Genomic DNA, 1,579 nt, shown 5'->3' on the forward strand with positions numbered 1-1,579 from the left:
ACTTGCACGGTTCCCTGTCCTCGGCCGCCAGAGCAGCCGTGCGGTACGGAAGCGGGAATGATATTTCCCTCCTCTGCCGGCTCCCGCTTCGCTGGTGAAACCCTTCTTCCCACCTCTGAGCTTGCGAGGGAGAAGGGTTGCCAGCCCTCTCCCAATTCCCGGGGCCGATCCCGTGCCGGTGGGACGGCCGCCGTCCTCCGCTCGCCGGCAGCCGGGGTGGAGGTGCACGGCCGGAGCCGCGCGCACGGTAACACATCAACCGGGGCGGTCTGAGAGATGGCTTTTTGTGCCCTCGGCAGGCTGCTCCTCTTCCCGGCGCCGCTCCAATCCCGCCCTGTCCTGCCGCCGGCGCAGGGCTGGCGCGGACTCGGTCGGTTCGTAATCTTAAGAGGCGGAACTGCCCGTGTCCCAAGCGACGTGGGTGAGAAAAGGCCGGGGACGGTTTATTCCTCCTTCGAAAAGGCCGAGGAAAATGAGCGTTCGATGACGCCGGGCTCCCCTCGCGCCCCTCCCGCCTCGTTCGGAGCGGGGCCGTGTCGAAACCCCGCTGGCGGCGTTGCACAAGCGAGCGCAGTAAACGCTCCCTCTTTTCCGCCCCTTCGAGCGGGTTGGAGAGATGAGTTTCGCCCCCCGGACGGGGGGTTACGCGCAGCAGAGGTAGCCGAGGATTTCGATTTTGCTGCCGCAGCCCTTGCGGAGCGCGGCTGGGCTAGCTCCTTATCCGTAGATCTCGCAGGGAAATCACCTGTAAGCCGGCACGGCGCGGTCGGACAGGTCTGCACCGCTCCGGGCAGCTTTTCCTCCTCCGGCTCAGGGAAATAACCTTTGCAAAGGCTCGTCTTCGAGCCTGTCAGCGTTTGGGATTCACCCGAACGGTAAAAACCCACGTGTTTTGTTTGCGTTGCGATTCAGAAGGTACTTTGTGTAGGCAAATGCCCGTTTGCTCCCAGCGCGCCCCAAAACAAGACAGGCAGGTACTTGCAAAACCCCAGTTTGCGGCTGCCTGTGTCGATCGGGGATTTCGAAGGCGGGTGTTGCAACCGATGCCCGAGAACGTGACCTAAATCTTGGGGTCGGAGCGCCGAGCCGGAGGGAAACCGGCCCACCCTGCGAGCATCTCGCTTGCTGACGGGTAAAGGGCCTTCTCCTCGAGGAGCCAGCGTTTCCCTCGGCGGCGGCGGCGCGCGAGCGGTAAAGCGTTAGTTAACGCAGACAAAATCTGGGTGTTGTATACAGGGAGGGAGGGATCTCCCGCGCCGGGGGCGGCCGAGGAGCCTGGTGCTGCTCGGGGGCCGGCGTTCCCTCGGGGACCCGGTTCGGCTTCGACCGGAGCCGCCTGCGCCAAGGCGACGGATCCGAAACCGGCCTGTTCTTCCTCAAAACAGGGAAAGGAAGCGCTCCCAAGGGACGCGCTGGGTTTACAGCTGCGCGGCGGCGGCCCCGGACGGCTTCAGCTTGTCGGTGGAGCAGGGCGGTGACCGAACAGCACCCCTGCAAGTCATAGAATCATAGAACCATAGAATCACTGAGGTTGGAAAAGACCTCTAAGATCATCGAGTCCAACCGTCGACCCAACGCC

General features: G+C 63.6%; 1 protein-coding gene across 1 annotated transcript in view; it reads left to right on the forward strand.

Moving 5' to 3' along the window:
- SNRNP27 (small nuclear ribonucleoprotein U4/U6.U5 subunit 27) overlaps positions 1 to 1,512 on the forward strand; it is a gene marked incomplete at its 5' end in the record, with an annotated part of 12,630 nt that extends 11,118 nt beyond the window's left edge. The window contains one exon of the mRNA XM_009278896.1: positions 1,386 to 1,512. Within this exon, the coding sequence (XP_009277171.1) occupies positions 1,386 to 1,512 (127 nt within the window). The remainder of the gene's footprint in view (positions 1 to 1,385) is intronic.
- Between the last annotated feature and the right edge of the window lie 67 nt (positions 1,513 to 1,579).

This window comes from Aptenodytes forsteri, unplaced genomic scaffold (assembly GCF_000699145.1).
Source record: "Aptenodytes forsteri isolate BGI_AS27 unplaced genomic scaffold, ASM69914v1 Scaffold571, whole genome shotgun sequence".
In the NCBI taxonomy this organism is placed as follows: Eukaryota; Metazoa; Chordata; class Aves; order Sphenisciformes; family Spheniscidae; genus Aptenodytes; species Aptenodytes forsteri.